Raw genomic sequence first — 20,856 nt, forward strand, 5'->3', positions numbered from 1 at the left:
GCAGTTGCTGGCAGTCTGGCAGTGCACTTTCAGCAGAGCGTTTGTTAAAGGGAACCTGTCACCGGGATTTTATGTATAGAGCTGAGGACATGGGTTGCTAGATGGCCGCTAGCACATCCGCAATACCCAGTCCCCATAGCTCTGTGTGCTTTTATTGTGTAAAAAAAAAAAATTTGATACATATGCAAATTAACCTGAGATGAGTCCTGTACGTGAGATGAGTCAGGGACAGGACTCATCTCAGGTTAATTTGCATATGTATCAAATAGTTTGTTTAATACGATAAAAGCACACAGAGCTATGGGGACTGGATACTGCGGATGTGCTAGCGGCCATCTAGCAACCCGTGTCCTCAGCTCTTTGCACAAAATCCCGGTGACAGGTTCCCTATAAAGGCCCCTTTACACAGGCCGGGAATTATCCAGATAATCGCTAACAAGCATTTGTAGGAACACTCGTTAGTAATTATCTGCCGGTGTAAGATCCCTTTCTCACGAGTGTGACGGATTGGCTCCGGATGCGTTCAGGGTGCGTTCATTGAAAGTCGCACCATTTTGCAGGCAAGTTCAGTCAGTTTTGTCTGCGATTGCGTTCAGTTGTTCAGTTTTTATCGCGCGGGTGCAATGCGTTTTTCACTCGCGTGATAAAAATCTGAAGGTTTACAAACAACATCTCTTAGCAACCATTAGTGAAAAACGCATTGCATTCGCATTTGCTTGCGGATGCAATGCGTTTTTCACTGAAGCCCCATTCACTTCTATGGGGCTAGGGCTGCGTGAAAAACGCAGAATATAGAACATGCTGCGTTTTTCACGCAACGCAGAACTGATGCGTGAAAAAAAATGCTCATATACACAGACCCATGGAAATGAACGGGTCAGGATTCAGTGCGGGTGCTATGTGTTCATGTCACGCATTGCACCCGCGCGGAAAACTTGTTCGTGTAAAAGGGGCCTAAAGATGCAGCCGATTACCAGATGAACGAGTGAAATGCTTGTTCAACAGGTAATATGATCTTTGTGTTGTCACCTAAATCATCGTTTGCCGGCAGCAGATCTTGCTCTGCTCTGCTGCTGGCAAACAATGATTCTGTATGGGGAAGAGCAATGGAATAGTTATATAACTATTATATGGTTGGGGGGGGGGGTCCTACCGCTGGGACGATCAAGAGAATGAGTAGCCCCCCATTCACTTTTATGGGAATTCCAGAGATAGTGGAGTACAACGCTTGACTATCTCTGCAACTCTCATAGAAAATAATGGAGCGGCTGCACACATGTCCAACCAGCCGCTCTGTTCATTTTGGGAGGGCTCCATATAGTACAGGTCACCGTTCTCGTGATCGGTGGGGATCCCAGCGGTAGGACCCTTACTGATCTAATTGTTATCCCCTACACTGTGGACAAGGGACATAACTGGAGTATCCCTTTAAAGTAAAATTGTCACCTTGAAAGTGCAGTCCATTCTATAGGCAGCATGTTAAAACTGGAGGAGCTGAGCAGATTGATATATCATTTTGTAGGAAAAGAGTCAGTATAGCTTGTAGTTTATTCATTTCAATCTCTGCTTTTTCTGAGCTATCAGTGATTGACACTCCAGAAAGGGCAGAGATTTAAATGAACAAATTACAAGTTTTACCAAACTTCTTCACTTACAACTATGTATCATTCTGCTCAGCTCCTCCTGATCTATATCATGCTGCCTACAGATTACAGTTCACTTTAATAAAAACTTTGGATAACTTCTTATAGTATGATCTCAATTATATTGTGTATCTGTTCTTTAAATGCATTTACTACACATAGTACATTAAACATATGTCTTCCATTTATACATAGGAGTATATTGCTCTTCACATCATGCTCTGTCATTTGAAAGCCATACAGGCAAATCTGCCTATCTGTCTAAATCTATCTCGTATCTATCTATCAAAATTCCACATACAGTAAATGAAAAAAGTGTTCTTTTGATACCAGAGTTTATATGTGGATTTATGCCATGTCCTATGTAGATATGTGTAATATAATGTATATATTATATACTATATATGACAGATAATGTATACATCTGTGGTCTACAAAATATCATGTTAATGTGATAAAATAAGACTGGAAAATGTTAATAAAGAAACATCTGATTTAAAAAAAGAAAAAAGTGTTCTTTAATCTCCAGACAGCGACGTTTCAGTCCTGGGACTTTTCTCCCAGTAAGAAGACTGAAACGTCGCTGTCTGGTGATTAAAGAACACTTTTTTCATATACTTTACTTGGGAGTGCCGTGGAATTTTTCTACTTTTGTCTTTTTGGTTGGTGGATCATCTCTTCAGCCGCTGGCACACGGTATCCATTTAACCGTTGTGCTGCTCATATCATTTTTTTGTATCTATCTATCTATCTATCTATCTATCTATCTATCTATCTATCTATCTATCTATTATCTATCTATCTATCTATCATCTATCTATCTATCTCATATCTATCTATCTCATATCTATCTATCTATCTATCTATCTAATACTGTCCCATATCTATCTATCTATCTATCTATCTATCTATCTATCTATCTATCTATCTATCTTCTATCTATCTATTATCTATCTATTATCTATCTATCATCTATCTCATATCTATCTATCTATCTCATATCTATCTATTTATCTATCTATCATCTATCTCATATCTATCTATCTATCTCATATCTATCTATTTATCTATCTATCATCTATCTCATATCTATCTATCTATCATCTATCTCATATCGATCCATCCATCCATCTCTCTATCTCTGTCATGACTGTATTGGTTGTTAATCATCATAAATACGCTCAGGTTAATGTCGGTGTGCACTATAATGAGCAGAATTATTTTTTTATTTAAGACCTGGGATTCCTGGGGCTCCACTGCCTGGAAGAGCCATTTTGTCCATGAGTGGGTTAAGTTATGGCGTTATCCGTGTAAATACTGAAGACAAGAACTCTGCACTAACGGTTCAAGATGTCGGACACGTGATGCCTGGAGGTAAGCAGGAGAAATTAATATTGCCTCAATGTCTGGTCTAAAGGAACCATATGCTTAAAGGGGTTATCCCATGAATAATGTAAAAAATGAAAATTCAATATCCTATAGTAGATGACAATCTCTTAGAACCGGCCGTGCACCTCACATGGATCTAGAGATCTCCACATTCATTGCTCCAATTGCTAGATTTATATCAGCCTGGCAGCTTTCTCGGGGTCGTGTCCGTTCTGCTGCGGTTGGTGGCGGTTCAAGGATGGAACTGAACAAGTGCTTCCATCTCAGTGCGCAGGACAGAGAAATAGGGAAAACAGCAGGTGGCGCTATACAGATACATTTTATTGAATAACTCAGTTGCTATACAAAAAAATGTTATTACATGCAATTGCAAAAATATTCAGATCCAGGGGCTAGTTTGAAAACTGTAGAATATTTTTCATGGGACAACCCCTTTAATTTTTTATTTTTATGAACTGATTGTTTTCTTTTCATCAGTGAGTAAAGTGGAACTGTCATTAACAATATGTCGCACTATTTTATGACCGCACAATATAATAACAGGTCCGCTAGGCTATTATTCTAGGAAGCACAAAATAATATTGGTTAGTAACCACTCGACACAATGCGGAATATGCCGTATTCATGAGGAGAGCAGATACGGCAGATACACAGGTGCTGTCATTGGTGAAGGGCAGGAGGAGCAGAACTCATGACTACTAGTCTGTTGTATTGTGGCCTTTGTTAACCAAATAGCACAGAATTATTTGAGCTGCTTGGTATAATAACCCAATGGACCTATTATTATAACCTGCTGCCCTTAGGAGGAATGTAGCATCAGAAAATATTTTTAAGAATTTTTGTGGTTCTTTTTTTGTCTTGCATGCTACTATCTATTTTGAAAAAGAATCCTAGAATCCTGCAGCTTTTTGCACTGGCCACTAAGCCTAATAATAGGCTGACACTTCCTTTTCTGTACAGGTTACTTCTAAGCAGTCATCTCATTATCATCACAGGCAAGATTGCAGTGGCAGATAACACCTTTGTATAGATCACATAGGATCCATCGTTCGCAAAAAGTGATGTCACAGCTTATCTACTCCCCCTCCCTGCACATGTCAGAAAGCATGCCCAGCAGTCTCCTACCGAAATCAATACGTTAGGTTCCCATGGTCTATGTGGCTGCAGTATAGCATATGAGTGCTGTTAACAGTAGCTCAGGGAAGTTAGTTGTCCCCACAATCATATACGGATAACAGAATTAAAAAAAAATGTACAACCACAAAAAAAACATAAAGAAAAAAAGAAAATGTATAAGAATCTGGATTAATTGGATCTGGGAAGACAATTCTCTCAATCGGAAATGACTAAACTCTTCATTGCACCACACAAACTCTCAAGATGTGTTAGAATACAGGAGAACGGTTATAAGGTATTATCTAGGTGGTACAGAACCCCAGACAAGATCTCCTCGTTCTATCCAAGTGTCCCAGACAAATGCTGGAGATGTGAGAAAAATAAAGGTTCTTTTTTCCATATCTGGTGGGAATGCCCTCTGCTAAAGCCCTGGTGGGAGAAAATATTCAAATTAACCAATAACATATGCAAGACTAACCTCCCCACTTCCCCTGAGATTGCACTATTGTCCTTTGGCATACAGGGGGTGGACGTCCACAAAAAAACCCTCTTTTCCTTTCTGATATCAGCTGCACGTCTACTCATCCCCATAAACTGGCGCAGTTCAGTCATCCCTTCTATAGACCACTGGATAGCCAAAGTCGATCAATTCTACCGCCTTGAAGAACTCTCACATTGGGAGTTAAAATCAAGAAATACATTTCTTAGTATTTGGTCTTTATGGAAATTATATAGAAATTTTACTTAATATCTTTTATTTTATATCCAGGTGTTCCGAAGTTCTTTGTTACACTTTCAGGTTTTCTGACATATGCATATGATATCTATAATGGATATTCATATTTTGTCTTTACACAGTTGTGACGATTGTAACTCAAGCTTTATACTGTATTTGCACTATTGTGTGATATTTTACAATACTCATATGTATGGATTATTAAAAAAAAAAAAAAAAACAATAAAAATTGTTTAAAAAAAAAAAAAGAATCTGGATTAATTAGATAAAATGTATAGAGGATACATTCCCTTTAACAAGGACAGATCTGCTTTAATATTTTATGCATGGTAGCAATTAGGATGATTTGTGCACAACTGATATTTTATCGAAACCGATGGTGACTTGTTCGGTAGGGATCGACCGATTATCGGTTTGGCCGATATTATCGGCCGATATTGAGGATTTTGAACGTTATCGGTATCGGCATCTATTTTGCCGATATACCGATAACGTATTGGGAACACAGAACGCGCTGCTCTCAGCGCGTTCTGTGTTCCCTCCGCAGCACAGGGGAGAAGGAAGCAGTGTCTCCTCCCCCTGTGATGCTGCTGCCGCTGCCTCCAATGACAGGACGGAAGACAAGAGGAGGGGAGGGGCTGTGGCCGCTGCGCCACTAATGAAGATGAGTCTTTCATTAATTCAAATACAGGAGGCGGGAACTGGCTGCAGAATCACATAGCCGGCTCCCGAACTCTATGAACGGCAGCTGCGGTCCGCGGTAGTTAACCTCTTAGGTGCCGCGGATCGCAGCTACCGCTCATAGAGGTCGGGAGCCGGCTATGTGATTCTGCAGCCAGCTCCCGCCTCCTGTATGTGAAATAGAGGTATCTTCATTGGTGGCGCAGTGCGCCCCCCCCCCTCCCCTCAAGCAGTGCGCCCCCCACCCCAATAGTAAAAACATTGGTGGCGCAGTGCGCCCCCCCCCCCCCAGTTCTAGTCATTGGTGGCAGTGGCCACAGGATCCCCTCTCCCCTGCTCCTCCGATCGGAGCCCCAGCAGTGTAAGCCTGGGGCTCCGATCGGTTACCATGGCAGCCAGGACGCTATTGAAGCCCTGGCTGCCATAGTCAGCTCCATGCTGCTGTGTGCACAGAGCACAGGGCAGCAGGGAGAGTGCGAGGTCCTATTCACTCTGATAGAGATCTATCAGGGTGAATGGGACAAGGGTTCTAGTCCCTAAGGGGGCTAAAAGTTAGTAAAAAAAAAAAAAAAAATATTAAGTATCAATGAAAAAGATTTACAAAAAAAATAATATAATAATACACGTTAACAATAAACATTAATTTTCAGCAGATTTGTGTAGGAAATTTTTTTTTCCCTCAAAAATAAAAATACCTAGAATATCGGTATAAATTATCGGCTATCGGCCTGAAAGTTGACAAATTATCGGTATCGGCCCTAAAAAATCAATATCGGTCGATCCCTATTGTTCGGTGTCGTTCGCAGAAAATGTGCAGGCGCTTCCAGTTCTGTATAAATCACTTTTCAGCAGTCCTCTTATTATTATTACAGACAGGAATACAATCAGAGATAGCACACCTTTGTATAGATAACACAGGATCACATCATCCACAACAGGTGATTGTCACAGTTCACCTTCTCTCTGCACAATGACCTCTACCCAACAACAGTCTCCTTCAGAAATCAGTGCCATCTTCAGTCTTCACATTTCTAACGTCCATGCGACTGCCATCAAGTTTATCTGTCAACAGCCGCTCAGGCAAGATGGCCGCCCTCCCCTACCGTCAAGTGCAGAAAATAGAAAAAACAATCTACAGTCAGAAAATGAGAAAAAATTAGAAATGTAATCATGTATTCGTATCCGGTGTGAAGTAGTGGACTCGGCACTGTCAAAACTTCCTTTTTGTAATCTTTGTGTTATAAAAACAAATAAATAAATTTATTAAAAAAAAAAAAAAGTAGTAAAAAATCTAGGTGATGCTTTCCATCTAATGGTGAGTATGTATCGGAGCATAACGCAGGCTGATTCCAGATGCTCTTCTTCTTTTTTCAGGGGTCATGTGTATTGTAAAGCCAGAAGCCCTGCCGCAGTTATGTAAAACGGATGAGATTGGAGAAATCTGTGTGAGTTACAAAGGAAGTGGGATAAGTTATTACGGATTGTCAGGAGTGACAAAGAATACATTTGAGGTATGTATACAGAGTATGGTGGAGGAAGTTCTACAATTAATCTTCTGACCATTCAAATCATTAGGTCTGCCTAAGAGTATAATATTAATGACCTATCCCCAGGATAGGTGAAAATCAAACAGCGGTGGCAGCATCTCCCATCATTCCATCTTTATTAGGACTTCACAGCATACAGAAAATCAGCAAAATCAGCAACGTTTCAGCTGTTGTGTTGTACAGCCGAAACGTTGCTGATTTTTTGTATGCTGTGAAGTCCTAATAAAGATGGAATGATGGGAGATGCTGCCACCGCTGTTTGATTTTCACGTATTCTCTGGCTGATTGGATCCGCGGCTGGTGCGGGGCTGTTGCAACTCCCTACAACAAGGACGGACCGTTGAGTGCTGCTCCTGCACAATTGTTTCTATCCTCAGGATAGGTCATCAGTATCTGATCGTTGGGGTTCGGACACCTAGCACCCCTGCCGATCAGCTGCAGCTCTTGAGTGAATGGTGCTGCCTTCTCACAGCTGTTCAAGCACAGCGCCGTACATTGTATAGTGGCTGTGCTTGGTATTGCAGCTCAGCCCCATTCACTTGATCAGGACTGATGAGCCATAAGATTGATAAATGTGATGTCACTGGCCTAGGAAGAGGGGCCGCATCCTCTTCAAACAGGAGATCGGCAGGGGTGCAGGACCAGATATTGATGACCTATACATGCCGAACGCCTAGAAAATTGCTTTAGGTATTTCTGAAAGTTTTTTTTTTTTATTATTATTATTTTCCAGTATAAAAAAACGTACTTTGTGTTTTTATTCTTCACTTTTGTCAGTATATGCATACAATTGTATGCACTGTTCTGTAGACCAAATACTGCACATATCTATCTTGTAGTTTGCTACAGTGTATCAGTCTGAAATCCAGGCTGTTCAGCTCACAGGGCATTGACTAGACTAGATACAGTTATTTCCACTTCTGAGCTGAGAGCAGGACTGCCTACCGCTGAATGTGAACAATTGTCAGTCATTGACCGCAAACTAATGTCTTACAAATGGTAAGGAATCGAAATAGAAAGTAAATCAGAAATTTCTAGAACTTTTCTTACATCGAGTGATCAAGCATTATTCGCACAAAACTGGAAAGACCCTTTAAATGGTCAGTAATAACTAAAGTCAAAAACAATGGCTACTGTTCTGATGACTGTTCATAACCTTTCACATCCTCTAATACCAGTAGAATTAATGTCAGAATTAATTATAGCCTGAGGTTTATAGCTGAGGTTTTGTATTAGGTAAAAATTCAGATTTGAGAGAATTTTCATGTAAACCTGTTAATAAGAGTATGGTGTTTGCAGATCTGCATTATTTGGAAGGAATACAATGTGATTTTCTACAGAAAACCATCTGTTCCTGCTCAGTGACTCAGTACAGCAGAAGTTCACTTCCTTGTGTTTTTCTTTCTCCAGGTCTTACCAGTTGGTGCCACTGGAACCCCGATTGGGGAAACGCCGTTTACCAGAACTGGCTTATTGGGCTTTGTAGGACCTGTAAGTGCTGAATTAAAACCGTTCCTGTTGAAGTTTACTTTTAGTCAGCATTGTTCCATAATGGGTGTCATATATTTCTTAAAAACTTGCCGACCTCCTGTTGACTATATACGTCCAGGCAGTAGCCAAGCGTCTCTGCATGGACGTTTTTAAAATGTCCTCGCATAGACCGCAGCTGCACGGTAATCATGCAGAAACAGTAATCCCTGTGTTAGTGACAGCAGGGATCCCCTTAGACAAGTCAGGGATGGTTTGATTTTATTTTAACGTACCTGCCTTCCTGATTGCTGCATACACAGTGCTTAATGAACCTGCTTTGGTCCCAGCAGTTATGTGATCGCCGGGGGCTTGCTGTGCAAGCTGCTGGGACTTAGCAAACCCAGATTAGCTTTGCAGAGAGATTGTGCAACCTTTCTGGGGGCTGTATTCTCCCTGTATCTGGGGCTGATATAGGGAGAGATTAGCAATAAAAAAAATAAGTGAAATGTAGCCCAAAGGTCTTATTTGACCTTATGGGGGTCACAAAGTGTAAAAATTAATAAATTAATTTAAAAAATAAAAATACAAAAATAACTTAAAAAAAGCAACTGCACTCCACACTGCAATTTCTAGCTCTGACCCCGGCAACCATAACGCGTACATATATCAAAGTGACGATTATGGAAAGGGTACCGCAGCACTCACTTGTCTTCAGTTCTTCACAATTTAATCACCAACACAATGCAACGTTTCAACCAGTATGGTCTTTCTCAAGCAACAGACAGTGTGAACATAACAAGATATATATATACCCTCCCAGAGGGTCACATGTCCTAATTGCAAATCAAATACATTCCACCCACTTGTGCGATCTAATTACTCAGATCCAAAATTACAAATCAGTGTCTTTCTTGATAAAATATTAAAACCAAAAACCAGTGCTTATTGAATCTGTCTCGATGGAAACCTGGTGGGCATATCTCAAAAGGGATCATCCGGATCTCTTCTGTGTATTCGGAAAAAACGTTCATCCCGGCGTCCCGCTGCATGTAGTGCGCAGGCACGCCGGGCGTCCCTCCACGTGTAATGCGCACGCACGGCGGACCTATGTATAAACTTAGTATGGCGTTCCTCCGATCCCATTGCGCCTTTGCCACTAGTTCTCTGTGTGCGCCATGGGAACCACGTAAGCATTCTATCCCCGCATTGCGCATCCAGTCACTTCTGCGCATGCCCTGTACCGATGTCTGTGCTATCGCTATCTCTATTCCAATGCGACAACAGTATCATATCAACAAAAGAGTTCATGACAATCTATATTCCATTGTGTAGTAATTAAATGTCCATTCAACACTTATATATGTTGCATTTGTACACCCTATCAATATTAGGACTATCCAGCGAATATGTACCTCTCCAGTATCCAGGTCCCCAGCCAGAGGGGTTTTTACTGTGGCAAAAAAACATTTTCATAAAACTCATAGTGTATTTATAGGGTGGTCTCTGTTATTCAACCAATCACATAATACCCTAATTAAAAGGTGTTTTTTTCCCTCAAACAAATAACCCCCTATAGTCCATAGATCCAGTCCAATCCTGGGCTCACTTCATAATTTTAATAATTTTAGAGTTGGGACGTACACCCCATTTGTTATGTGTGGGTTGTCTACTTCCCTTTGGCCAACACACTTATATCCAATTGGGGAGCACCCCCCTACAAACCTACAAGCTTCAGACTGGCGCCCAACACTGCTGGCACAAAAAAATATGTAAAAAAAAGGAAAAACAGACTTTTCCTTTTTTTTTTTTTTACATTTTGCTGGCTCTAAAAAATAAAAATAAAATATACTAAAATAAAAATGACAGAAAAATAATGTCCCGTATATGACAAAAGAGATTCAAAAATTATTTACATAACCGAACAGAGGGAAAAAAAGTTATGGCTTTCAAAGACGCATGTGCTAAAAAAAAAAAAAAGAACAATACGCCCAGTCTTTAAGTGGGTAAATTCCCCACTGGAACCACTATATACAGTGTATGATCTATATGTGGCATCTGATATAGCATGCACATAGACTTCTGCCCCCTATGGAAATGCAGTGGTATTCATGCCCTCAGGGATCCCTGTGATTTGTAACCATTATTTCTGACCATCATCATAGTTTTTATGTATTTCCCAGAATAATGTTGCATTTTCTTATTCCAGGGGAACCTTGTATTTGTGGTTGGAAAAATGGATGGGACGTTGTTGGTTAGCGGAAGGCGGCACAATGCAGACGATATTGTAGCAACAGCATTAGCCGTGGAATCACTTAAAACCTTGTACAGAGGAAGGTATTGCCTACTTTTGTTCTAGTCTGATGTGTAATGTATGATAACATTTGGTTATGACATTTTGTGACCTTTTTCACCCGTTGACTTCAGTAGTGAAGAAAAGAGACTTTCAGTATATAAAGTACCACAATCCATTTATGATTGTTCTAGAGCAGTGATGGTGAACCTTTTAGAGACTAAGTGCCCAAACTTCAACCCAAAGCCCACTTATTTATCGCAAAGTGCCAACACAGTAATTTAACCTGAATTCTACAGTCAAACATAGTATATCTTCCATGTACTCTATAATTTAGCTATAATAGCCTGCTACACTCAGTGCGCTGCCTGTGCTGTTCAGAGCGAGCCCTGCGCTGATGAAGAGCAGGAAAACTCTAAGTCATATTAGTGTGCCATAGACTTTTTCCAGGGTGCTGGCACCCGTGCCATAGGTTCGCCAACACTGTTCTAGAGGAAAAAAGAAACAATACATAAAGCCGCAGCACTGTAGTTATCAGACTATATTAAATCCAAATTTGATCACAACCTTATTGTCACGACAAGGTGTGGGAGGGAACACCACACCAAACATAAGAGCGGGGGAAAGGTATCTGGCCTAGAAGCTAGGGAGAGGAAAAGGTCACCACCTAATGAATCCTAACCCTAGCCCTGACTGCTAACTGAATGAACGGACCTCAGTGGTAGGACCGTTCATTCACTGGAACCTAAAGCCTGACTACCCTGTAATGCCCTGAGGTAGTGATAGGGCTCAAAGACGACCCGTTCCTTAAGCTGAAGGAACAGGGGTCTTGACTCAGACCAGATACCAGAAGGCAGGGGATACAACACAAAACAAATACAAAGGAATGAGGCACTTAACTCCTGAAGTAGAAGAAAGAGCAGGAACACCAGAGGAGACAACACACACCAGCTCTTCCACTTGCAAATGAAGCTATACACCGCAAGGAGTGAAGGGAGTAGCCAGACTTAAATAGTAATGACCACTATGCTGTGCCTGACTAGAGGTGTGGTCATTACCATCAACAACAAAGTGAAATTAAAAGAGGCTGTCAGATGACATCACGTGCAGACAGCCTCTCCGGCCTTCTAACACCTAGCCTGGGAGTGACCGTGACACTTATGACTCCTATGAGTAGGGTGTATGTCACAAGCTAATGGAAATGAAATTTCAATTAGATTTTCAGTTCTCCCTTTCATTGAACTATGTAAAACCCAATTAACTTCTCTACACCTAAAGGCCCCTTTACATGGGTTGACACAGCGGGTAGTTATTGGGAACGAACCATTCATTCCCGATAATTGCCTGGAAGCGAAAGCTGCATTTACGTGCGACAGTTACCTGCGTTATATGAAGACAAGGGATCACTACTGCGATTACTTGTCCCTGTAGGGAATGATTGTTTGTGGGCAGCAGGTTGCTCTTTACACAGCATTCTGCTGCCCAGAAATGAGGATTTAGGTTACAGGTTGGCTGCACCTTTAAGACAGGGAAATGATCAGGAAGGAGCCTTCCTAGGATCCTGATAATTGCCCCAGTCACTGGCCTTCTCCTTCCTGATATTTATTGCAATCATTGGGCCTTGTAAGGCTGTGTTCACATCCTAGCCGCGTACCGATGGATCCACATTAACTACGCGTTAACTAAATGTTGCCTGTAGTATTTTTAGTCTGCCCACTTTCCAGCATATATACCAGATACGGTGTACTCCAGCAGTCTGTTCCTCCGCTGATGTGACCCCAGCCTAAAGAGGCCATTACCAGTGAAACATTACCACCCCAAAGACTGTTAGCTGTTTGTCTAGTTATTATGCTACTAATAAGCCAGTTTACTATGTGGGTCTGGTGACCAGACTAGAAGACCTTGCCTTTATGTTGTGTTGTGTTTGCTTTAGGATTGCTGTGTTTTCTGTCACGGTGTTCTATGATGAACGCATTGTGGTGGTGGCAGAGCAGCGACCTGATGCCTCTGAGGAGGATTCGTTCCAGTGGATGAGTCGTGTCCTACAGGTAAGTACATTTATATGCTTCAGAAACAGCCTTGATGGCTGAAATGCGCTTAGCTTCAGACTTCTGCTCAAAGTTGAAGGCCAGTAGAGAACACCAACTATCTCATCAAGTTATAGCATATCAGTAGGATAAATTATCCCTTACTGATTTGTGGAGGGTCTAACCTCCGAATCCTCACTGATTCTAAGAATAATACAAACACAATACTGTTTCAGCGCGGTGGCTCCTTCACAGTATTTCCCTTCATAGCGGTTCCCCGGACCGCCCAGCTTTAGTTCCCTGCAAAGCTTTGGATGGTCAGGAGCACCAGAATGCAGGGGAAAACGGTGAAGATCTGGCAGTGCTGATCCAGAGGTAGCACCCCCACCGATCAGAAAGCAATGGCCTATTCTATGCCATGATTTTATGAGATGGGAATATACTTATGTGGGTACTTTTTTGGGAAACGGAGCATATATTGCATGGGTCAACTAAATAAAGATACAGAGCCGTTTATCAAAATTTGGTACAATTTACTAATGTTTTGATCTCTTTTGGTCCAGGCCATTGATAGTATCCACCAAGTGGGAGTTTACTGCCTTGCCCTTGTTCCTGCAAACACATTGCCAAAAACTCCACTTGGAGGAATCCACTTATCTCAAACAAAACAGCACTTTTTGGAAGGCACCTTACATCCATGTAATATACTCATGTGTCCACACACGTGTGTGACCAACTTGCCAAAGCCAAGGCAGAAACAGCCAGGTAAATATGAATGATACCCAAGTTATGATTGATTTACCCAATGATACACAGATTATAATTAACAGCAACCTGGGCACCGTGACTTTTTATTTTACCCCTCCGTAAAATTACAGGTGAAACGCGAAAAATTAGAATATCGTGCAAAGTTCATTTATTTCAGTAATGCAACTTAAAAGGTGAAACTAATATATGAGATATTTCAAGCCTTTTTTTGTTATAACTTGGATAATTATGGCTTACAGCTTATGAAACCCCCAAAGTCACAATCTCAGGTCCCCTTTGCTCAGGGGATATGGATTAATTAGCTGACTAGAGTGCGACACTTTGAGCCTAGGAAATTGAACCTTTTCATAATATTCTAATTTTAAGTTGCATTACTGAAATAAATTAACTTTTGCACGATATTCTAATTTTTCGAGTTTCACCTGTGTGTGTGTGTGTGTGTGTGTGTATGTATATATATATATATATATATATATATATATATATTATAAAATTGTATAATGTATACATAACTAAGTATTTCGCCTAAGACTTCTTCACTGTGTTGCCTGTATGCAAGTGACAGATCTTGCTGCTATCTTCTTGGAACTCCTTACAAGGTTCCAGGAAGCCCTGTTTGGACACTAGTTTTAGGCTGCCTTCACGTTTTTGATTACCAGAACTGTCTGGAAAAGTGTTCCACACAATCCAGATCTGGCATAACTAGAACCCTCCGCTATACACGTCGGACATTCGGATTGTGTATTTGAATGAACTTTTAGGAGAGGTCTTAATAAAGTTTAATTTTTGTTCTTTCTTCTTCGCTGAAGGAGTAGGCCCAGCATCTGTTATGGTCGGCAATCTGGTTGCAGGGAAGAGAATTGCTCAGGCATCAGGGAGAGATCTTGGACAGATAGAAGAAAATGATTTGGTGAAAAAGGTAAGATAATATTCATTGGTAGGACAGAAAAATCAGCACTTAGTTAAAGGGAATGTATCTGTTTTATTTTTAAAGGGAACCTGTCACCAGGATTTTGTGTATAGAGCTGAGGACAGGGGTTGCTAGATGGCCGCTAGCACATCCGCAATATCCAGTCCCCATAGCTCTGTGTGCTTTTATTGTGTAAAAAAAACGATTTGATACATATGCAAATTAACCTGAGATGAGTCCTGTCCCTGAGATGAGTCCTGTCCCTGAGATGAGTCCAGCGTGAAGGAGCCCAGCACCGCCCCGCATCCTCAGAATCTCCTCCTTGCTCCCCGATGTCAGAAAACTAGGGCGCCGTTATTTCACGATGCGCGAGCTAGCGCATGCGCAGTGTCGTCATAGTGTTCCTTCCCTGTGCTGGCATCAGCCTCAGGGAACAAACTGCGCATGCGCTCTAGCTTTCTGACGTTGGGGAGCAAGGAGGAGATTCTGAGGATGCGGGGCGGTGCTGGGCTCCTTCACGCTGGACTCATCTCAGGGACAGGACTCATCTCAGGTTAATTTGCATATGTATCGAATCGTTTTGTTCAGGGCCGGCCTTAGGTGTTCAGGCGCCCTGTGCGAGCTAACCTTGTGGCGCCCCCCCCCCCCCCCAAAAAAAAAAACAAAAAACAAAAAACACTGCTTGTTGCTGGCATCATGGCATAGGCTGGCTGACTATCCAACCAAGTAGTTACCAGCCCACACACCCCAAAGGCCGGTGTAATGTTATACTTCCCTACTTCGTGAGATTTCCCTACCCTCGTCACTTCCAGTCGCACCGGACATGACGTGAGGAGGTGTGCAGCGCCGCGCAGGCGCACAACGACAGGTTAGGGAAGTTTCACAGCAGAGTGCGCATGCGCCAGGAGCCTCACCAGCGGTTAGGGAAGGGAAAAATTACGTACGGGCCAGTGCTTTTTCCCTACCCTAACCGCTGGTGAGGCTCCCAGCGCATGCGCAGTCTGCTGTGAAATTTCCCTAACCCATCGTTGTGCGCAGTGCGCCCCCCCAATATAATAAACATTGGCGCAGTGCGCCCCCCCAATATAATAAACATTGGTGGTGCAGTGCGCCCCCCCAACACCCCAATATAATAAACATTGGTGGTGCAGTGCGCCCCCCCCAACACCCCAGTATAATAAAACATTGGTGGCGCAGTGCGCCCCCCCCAACACCCCAGTATAATAAACATTGGTGGCGCAGTGCGCCCCCCCAACACCCCAGTATAATAAACATTGGTGGCGCAGTGCGCCCCCCCCAACACCCCAGTATAATAAACATTGGTGGCGCAGTGCGCCCCCCCCCCCAATATAATAAACATTGGTGGCGCAGTGGGCAGTGCCAATGAGGGTTAAAAAATAATTAACTCACCTCCTCCAATTGATCGTCTTCTGTTCTTTCTTCATGACCTGTAAAAGGACCTGTGGTGACATCACTGTGCTCATCACATGATCCATCACCATGGTAATGGGTCATGTGATGAGCACAGTGACGTCACCACAGGTCAGAAGAAAACAGGAGACCGGCAGCTATGCGATCAACTGGAGGAGGTGAGTTAATTTTTTTTTATTATTTTTTAACCCTCACTGGCACTTCCCACTGTGCCACCAATGTTTCTTATACTGGGGTGTTGGGGGGGGGGGGGGCCGCACTGTGCCACCGTTTCTTATACTGGGGTGTTGGTGGGGGGGGGCCGCACTGTGCCACCGTTTCTTATACTGGGGTGGTTGGGGGGGGGGGGGGGCCGCACTGTGCCACCGTTTCTTATACTGGGGTGTTGGGGGGGGGGGGGGGCCGCACTGTGCCACCGTTTCTTATACTGGGGTGTTGGGGGGGGGGCCGCACTGTGCCACCGGTTCTTATACTGGGGTGTTGGGGGGGGGGGGGCCGCACTGTGCCACCGTTTCTTATACTGGGTATTGGGGTGGGGGCCGCACTGTGCCACCGTTTCTTATACTGGGGTGTTGGGGGGGGGGGGGGGGGCGCACTGTGCCACCAACGTTTCTTATACAAATACCGGAGGCGGGTGCCGGAAATCAAATAGCCGACACCCGACCTCTGTGGACAGGGAGCTGCGATCAGCGGCAGTAAACCCCTCAGGTACCGCACCTGAAGGGTTAACTCAACTGCCGCTGATCGCAGCTCCCTGTCACAGAGGTCGGGTGTCGGCTATTTGATTCCGGCACCCGCCTCCTGTATTTGTATTTCAGGTCAGTTATCTTCATTGGTGGCGCAGTGGCCACAGCCCCTCCCCTCCCCTCCTGTCTCTTCTTATTAGCAGCGGCGGGGGCAGCAGGCAGGTCAGGCACAGGGGAGGAGGAACGAATCAGGTCAGACAGGGGAGGGCTAGATGGAGGGGGCGCCCCGAGGGAGAACACAAGTTCAGCCTCGCCTGCCGCATATTACATTGCGAGCTGTCGGCCGCCCAGCGCCCCTGTTACTATGGCGCCCTGTGCGGCCGCACAGCCCGCACACCCCAAAGGCCGGCCCTGGTTTTGTTTTCTTTACACAATAAAAGCACACAGAGCTATGGGGACTGGGTATTGCAGATGTGCTAGCGGCCATCTAGCAACCCATGTCCTCAGCTCTATACAAAAAATCCCGGTGACAGGTTCCCTTTAACTAAATGAAACCAGGTAGTCATATTCTAACATATTCAATTTTTCTAATGCTTTTTTTTTTATTTTCTTGTAGTAGATTTTTTTTTTATTTTTTTTAGTTTTACATGATTATGGGGGCAACATCTTGCTTGAGCTGCTAACAACATTTAACATATTTATGCTTTACAACAGCACATGGATCATATCGGGGTGGGGGATCTTTTCAACATTATCACTGTTAAAGTGCTTAAAGGGGTTGTCCGAGTTATGAAAAAAAAAATATATAGCACTGAAAATCTGATGGGCAGCAATATATAACTGAGCTAAGCAAGTTTTTGCAAAAAATAATATATATATTTCCTCATTTCCCTGGTTCTTTTCTGGCCCTTTGTTTACATGCAATAACAACAATCTCTGCCCCTCCCCCTGCTCTGCTAAGGGAGTGAATACAAGTGCTGCCCTGAGTGACATGTCTGCCTGCTGGGAGACTCTGCAGCTTGTTGCATGTGTAGAACTACAAGTCCCAGCTGTATAAGGACACTGCTAATACACACAGGATCTTCCCCCTACCTTCTTGTGCAATGCTCTCTCTAGTATGTCAGCTCCTGTGCCCAGAATTGTCTCCCCACTGCCTGCTGCAGCTAGCCAGTCTGTGCAGCTGAAGGGGTTAAGAATCCTAGGATAGAGCAGACAGCCGGCAGTGAAGGGGGCATGGCCAGCACAGTGACCTCTCATTTACAGGCTTGTAAACGACCTTTATCAGAGCAGGGAGAGAAGCTGACATCACAGGTCATGTGACCCTCAGTCAAATCTAAGAAACCAGCCACTGGAGATAAAGTGAGTTAATTGGAAAGCTGTTACATTTGCCCAGTTAGGAACATAAAAAGAACAAAAAAGTAACTCTGACAACCCCTTTAATCACATGAAGGGGGACCATTACATTTTATTTTTTTATTGTGGATAACCCTCAACAATGTTGTAGCTCCACATTCTTCTCATTTTACCTTGATATCGTACAGTGGTGGCGACCCTATGGCACTGGTGCCAGAGGCGGCACTCAGAGCCCTCTCTGTGGGCAGCCTGGAAAAAGCCTAAGGTGTACCAGTATGCCTTTGAATTTCCTGCCGTTCATCAGCACAGGCAGCGCACTGAATGCAGGCAGGCTATTATAGCTAATTGATAAAGTACATGGAAGACATACTGTATTGGACTGTAGTATTCAGGTTAATTGCGATAAATAAGTGGGTTTTGGGTTGCATTTTTGGCACTTTGTCTCTGAACAGTTTGCCATCACTGATCTAGCATATACCCAGAGCTCAGCATTGTGGTAGGGAGTGCACAGGCAGCTCGGAGACCTGATGAGGCCCAAAGGCTTCTCCGCCAGAGAAGAAGACCCCAGTATTAGAAGTCGTAGTGGACAGATTTTGCATCGGAATAAGCTTCAAGCTACACCTATGCTAGGACTACCAGGCTGGTTAGAGAGTTTAGATTTCGGAGAGATGTGTAAATTATTTGTGTAATTCTAAATCAAAACTCATTTTTGACCTGTTGTATTTTTGCCGTCAACAGCACCAATATTTGTCTGAAATCCTTCAATGGAGAGCACAATCCACACCTGAGCACATTCTCTTCATACTACTCAATGCAAAGGTATTCATGGTTCAGTTGTAGTTTGGTTTTCAGGGGTTAAACTAGAGGACCATTTCTTTGTTCCTGACCACATCTATGATTTCAGGGAACGGCCATTTGTACTGCGTCCTGTTTACAGCTTCATAAGAGAGCGGAGAGAATAGCAGCCACCCTGGTGGATAAAGGGCATCTAAATGCTGGGGATAACGTGGTACTTCTCTATCCTCCTGGTAGGTATCTAGATCCCATTTTATACATTGGGACGACTGAAACGATCTGGTCTGGTGGTGCAGATAACATGGGATTTCCTTTTAAAGAATAATTGCGGCTGGTACCATGCCAGGCTGTCCTGCCACTCTTGAGTTCATGGGTTGATGTGCAGGCACAATTTGTATAGTTTACTATTACCAGTTTATTCCTTCTGTCAAGTAAACTAATATGGCTACTGTCACCTTGTTCAAAAATAATATAATAGTTATAATATAGTTTGGAAAAGTACCAATTTAGTGATTAGCCAGAAACTGCATATATATTATTTTGTAGATTAGCAGGAATTGCAGAAAATGTAATTCTTCATTAACCTGTAAAGAACTTTTTGAGTTATTGCTGTAACCTCAAATTTCCTAAGAAAATGACCTAGTTTGGCAGTTTTAGTTCTAGAGGGAAGGCCGTCAGTCACTGATAGGAGCAGAGATCTAAATGAATGAAATACGGGTTACACTGAGTCCTATAGCCATAAAACGGTATATCAGTCTGCTCAGCTCCTTCTGCTCAGCGGCATATTCCTGCAGATCAGACATGACTAATTACCTGGAAACAATTCACCATAGATTAGAAAATGATGACTCCTGGGCATAGAGGAGATGGTTTATCACACATGGTACAGATGAGTTGTTGCTCTGGATTTAAACTGAAGGGATCACCATCCCAAGCCAGCGGGTGACACTGATGAAGAATGTAAAGCCCCTGTTCATACTATACGTCCATCTGTTTTCTTTCTGCTCCATATTTACAGGCATTGAACTGATAGCTGCATTTTATGGCTGTCTATATGCTGGTTGCATTCCCGTTACAGTCCGGCCGCCTCACGCCCAGAACCTCTCGGCCACCTTACCCACAGTACGGATGATTGTAGATGTAAGTCGCATGTCGTCAAAGTTTCACATGATGAAGGACTGAAGCCGTATGGCTTTATTTTAGGAACCCTCCTCTAATTTATTTAGTTAGTTAAAAGGGTTGTCTGGGATTTTATTTTTATTTTTTAAAATCCCCACTGCTAGAGGCAGTGATGGCCAGTTCGCATTGTTTGCCCACGAACATATGCGGGCTGCCATCTTTTTTCACAAGTCCAGCGAGGCACAGGTAAGCCCTTACCTGTGCCTGTGCCGCGAGCCGGTCTGAAAACAAATGCGGTCACCTGGAGCAGGCAGTTCCGAGAACAGCCCGATAAAGGCCCCCGGTGGCTGTTCTCGGAACTGCCTGCTCCCGCTGACCGCACTTGTTTTCAGACCGGCTCGCGCACAGGTAAGGGCTTACCTGTTCCTCGCCGGACTTGTGAAAAAAGATGGCAGCCCGCATGTGTTCGCGGGCGAACAATGCGAACTGGCCATCACTGCCCAGAGGTACTCATGAAGAGATCTATACTTACCTGCTTCCTGCCTCTCCTTTCCAGCCGTATGGCTCCCTGGCTGTCTTTATTGGACTTCTAGTCACCCTCCTGTAAACGTCCGCCAATGACTGGCCTCATCAGTGACGTGCCCAGGAGTGGCACATGTCCCTAAGTGGCAAGTTGACTGCAGTGATGCATGTAACAGGCGGGGACCGGAAGTCCAGCAAAGAAAGCCCAGCAGCCACGGAGCAGCGGGGAGCAGGTAAATCTCATCACAGGTACTGCTAAGTGGGTAGGGAAACTGAAAAAAAACCTGGTCTATCCCTTTAGGTCCAAGATATTTTGGGCCTTCAGGACTAGGTGCCGTTTAGCCATTTTTAGTATGCAAGAGTTTAATAGCTG

General features: G+C 43.4%; 1 protein-coding gene across 3 annotated transcripts in view; it reads left to right on the forward strand.

The window, feature by feature from the left end:
* The window catches only part of DIP2B (disco interacting protein 2 homolog B), a 213,420-nt gene that overhangs the window by 165,376 nt on the left and 27,188 nt on the right, over nt 1–20,856 (forward strand). For all 3 annotated transcript variants that reach the window (XM_040425899.1, XM_040425901.1, XM_040425902.1), the window contains 10 exons: nt 2,878–3,017; nt 6,940–7,076; nt 8,523–8,603; nt 10,789–10,916; nt 12,806–12,920; nt 13,463–13,664; nt 14,477–14,586; nt 18,786–18,866; nt 18,952–19,075; nt 19,861–19,982. In XM_040425899.1, coding sequence (XP_040281833.1) covers nt 2,878–3,017; nt 6,940–7,076; nt 8,523–8,603; nt 10,789–10,916; nt 12,806–12,920; nt 13,463–13,664; nt 14,477–14,586; nt 18,786–18,866; nt 18,952–19,075; nt 19,861–19,982 — 1,240 coding nt within the window. The remainder of the gene's footprint in view (nt 1–2,877; nt 3,018–6,939; nt 7,077–8,522; nt 8,604–10,788; nt 10,917–12,805; nt 12,921–13,462; nt 13,665–14,476; nt 14,587–18,785; nt 18,867–18,951; nt 19,076–19,860; nt 19,983–20,856) is intronic.

The sequence above is a fragment of the Bufo bufo genome, chromosome 3 (genome assembly GCF_905171765.1).
Source record: "Bufo bufo chromosome 3, aBufBuf1.1, whole genome shotgun sequence".
Classification (NCBI taxonomy): Eukaryota; Metazoa; Chordata; class Amphibia; order Anura; family Bufonidae; genus Bufo; species Bufo bufo.